This window comes from Galeopterus variegatus, unplaced genomic scaffold (genome assembly GCF_000696425.1).
Source record: "Galeopterus variegatus unplaced genomic scaffold, G_variegatus-3.0.2 Scaffold3670, whole genome shotgun sequence".
Taxonomy (NCBI): Eukaryota; Metazoa; Chordata; class Mammalia; order Dermoptera; family Cynocephalidae; genus Galeopterus; species Galeopterus variegatus.
In genome coordinates, this window is record NW_007729781.1 from 86,256 (window position 1) to 89,161 (window position 2,906).

The 2,906-nt window shown below is 40.3% G+C and overlaps 1 protein-coding gene across 1 annotated transcript in view; it reads right to left on the reverse strand.

Moving 5' to 3' along the window:
- Positions 1-2,906, reverse strand: part of MAP4K4 (mitogen-activated protein kinase kinase kinase kinase 4) — a 112,809-nt gene that overhangs the window by 19,382 nt on the left and 90,521 nt on the right. The window contains exon 24 of the mRNA XM_008585686.1: positions 2,384-2,554. Coding sequence (XP_008583908.1) covers positions 2,384-2,554 — 171 coding nt within the window. The remainder of the gene's footprint in view (positions 1-2,383; positions 2,555-2,906) is intronic.

Below are 2,906 nucleotides of genomic sequence, written 5' to 3' on the forward strand. Positions count from 1 at the left end.
AGGGCTATAATACCTGATTAAAATTTCCTTTAAATTCTATGATAAATTATTATATTATAGACAAACCACTATAGTAAATGCAGACAATTCACTATGAACATAAGAATGGAAACAATCATGTTCAAAAAGATACGCTAAAATAATCCTGGCTCCAAATAGGGAGAAATTGCCTTATTAAAAAACATAATATGTAGCAATCTACGAAACAAAAGTCAGATGATTACAAAAAAATGCTTGCTACAAGAATTTCCTAGGAAGCATGAAAAACTAATCTATGTGTAAAATTTACCATTCCAAAATAATGCTATCTATAATGTATTCTGAATTTTCTCCTTTAGCAGGTGATGACATTCTTACCCAGAATAGTTACTCTTGGTAGCAGTCTTATTTTATATTCTTCTAATTTCCTGGAAGGTGCTTGGCCCTGTTCTTATGTGCTGTTAACTGATGTTTTATTAATTAAAAAGACTTCTAAAATTTTGAAAACATTTTTTTTCCAATTAACTTCTTAAATAGTTCTAAGAAAAATAGGAGGGCATCTCAAACTGTGTTTTAAAGAATGCAGTGAAACTTTCTATTTTATCATTACATTAAAAGAATCGGGCTACAGCTCTCACAGTAAACGTCTTAACTTTTTAAAGTTTTTACGAGGCTTATTTTTAAATTAACTTACAAGGTAACTGATGACTGCTGTTCACAAGTGGCTGAGGAAATCCTGATGTGCCCCTCCCCAAGAAGCCCATCACATACACTGACTTATAGAAAGATATTTCAATGTTAAGACATCTCCCTATCTATTCTTTTAACGTAATTATCTCCCTATCTATTCTTTTAACGTAATGTTCTATTCAGTTAACATAGAACAGGGCCAAGCACCTTCCAGAAAATTAGAGGAATATAAAATAAGACTGCTACCAAGAGTAACTATTCTGGATAAGAATGACTTCGCCTGCTAAATATGGATCACCAATTTTGAAAGAACTGAGATACTTGTCACTATCACTACGCTTAGTATACTACATTAATTTTTGATGATACAAACACTCCCATGAAAGGCCTTTAATATAAACAAAAATTATAAAATTCTACTCCCTGAAATGCTGGCAACTGCTACTTTCTGAGCATCAGCAATGTGCCAGCGGCAATGCAGTGACTGCTGCTTTCGTGGGATGCCCATATCCCCCCAAAGAGTTAGTTACCTTTACTTAGGAGGTTAATAAAGAAAAGGCCTTATGATACGATCATTAGGGGCTTTCAAATACTCTTTCACTAGTGATAAGAACAGAAATCCAGATCGCTAGGGATAGAAGAGTGGTGTGTCTGCACTGGGTATAGATAACTCTTCTAAAAACCTTGGGAGAGAGGCTGAGCGGAAGCTTATGAAAGAGGCAGGAGAGAATCAAGGACAGAAAAAAGTCATGAAGGTGGAGAACAAGAAAAGGTGGGAGGGTGAAATTTACCTGATAACAGGCTCCTTGTTCAACAACAGAACTGGGAGCATTCTGAGGCCCTCGTGGAAGCCTCTACTGCCTTCCCTGCGAAGTAGCAGGAAGGAGAGTAGCTGAGCCCAAGGGAAACAGGGTGGGTGAGGGTGGGGGAGGTGACAGCCCCTGTGGGGAATGCAGAGCCGTTGACATGGGAGGAATAAGATGTGCTGTGGACCTCAAACCAATGGATTTCCTGTCTTCTGCCCATTCATACTTGCACCGTCAAGGGAGTAAGAGAGTGTTCTGGGTAGAAGCAGGGTCCTTGTAAAAAGAGTCAACCTCAGGATTCAAGGTGGAGAAGAACAAAAACAAAGTGTGGGACTGGAGGAGCAGGGTCTGTCTGGGAGTGAGGAAGGCAAAGGGCAGGGAAGACAGAAAGGCAAGCTTCAGGATGCAAGAAGGCAGAATTCCATCAACACCCTCCCATCGTGTCTTAAGTTTGGAAGATGTTACACAAACACCACAGGTTTTCAACAGGTAAAGTCAGCTCAACTGTTCCTTTCTGCAGATTCTTGGACAATTGCAGACAGCTTTTAATTTGATGTTATGCCAAAGTCACAAGGGGCAAGAAAAAGTGGAATGGAAACATTTAAAGAAAAGCATCTCAGTGAACTTCTTCATTCTCCCTATAAGTATGGACCAACTCTCTGCCCCATCTTTTTACTCTCCTCCTCCAATATCTGACTACAGACACAGGTGCAAGCACATACAAGTACCATACCATTCTATGGTATTCTATTCCATACCATGAGGGTGGGCATCACAGAAGTCTCCCATCCTGTCTGTCACCAACCCTTCACAAAATCCCCCAACTATTCAAGGTAGTACTTCTCTAAAAGACTAACCCACACTTCAGAATAAAAATGAAAGAGTCAGAGTAGCAGCAAGACACGTACCCCATAAGGCAGCACACAGAATCTCAGAGTTAAACCTCTTCTTGTATTTACGAATCTCTGGGGTGTCACTCTGTGGCCTAGTGTTCGTTGGGTTCACATTGACCACTGAGCCCTTCCGGGTAGGATCTTGCCTTATGGCTTCTGGTCTCATTCCATCACAGGAAAATCCCACTGAAACACAGGACACTTGAAATTATTTTCTGTACACACACATACCATGCCTGCCTACCTCCCCCACTATTCCTCAAGCAAATATTCATATCCATAACTGACACTTTGTCAAGGAAAAGAAATCTGTAAGAGATGTATATGGAAATAGGAAATCGACTATGCAGCTCATTGCAAATAAGACAATGTAAGTGGGATGGGAGGTTTCTCTAGCTGAGGCCTGCACCTGTGAACAACCATCATGCCATGCCTAAGCCATCTGAAAGAGCAATGCAACATGACTGAGTCCTGTCTGTCAGCTGCTTTCTTGTTGCTACTGTACTTACCCACAGAAGTCACTGTTGTCCCACTAGAT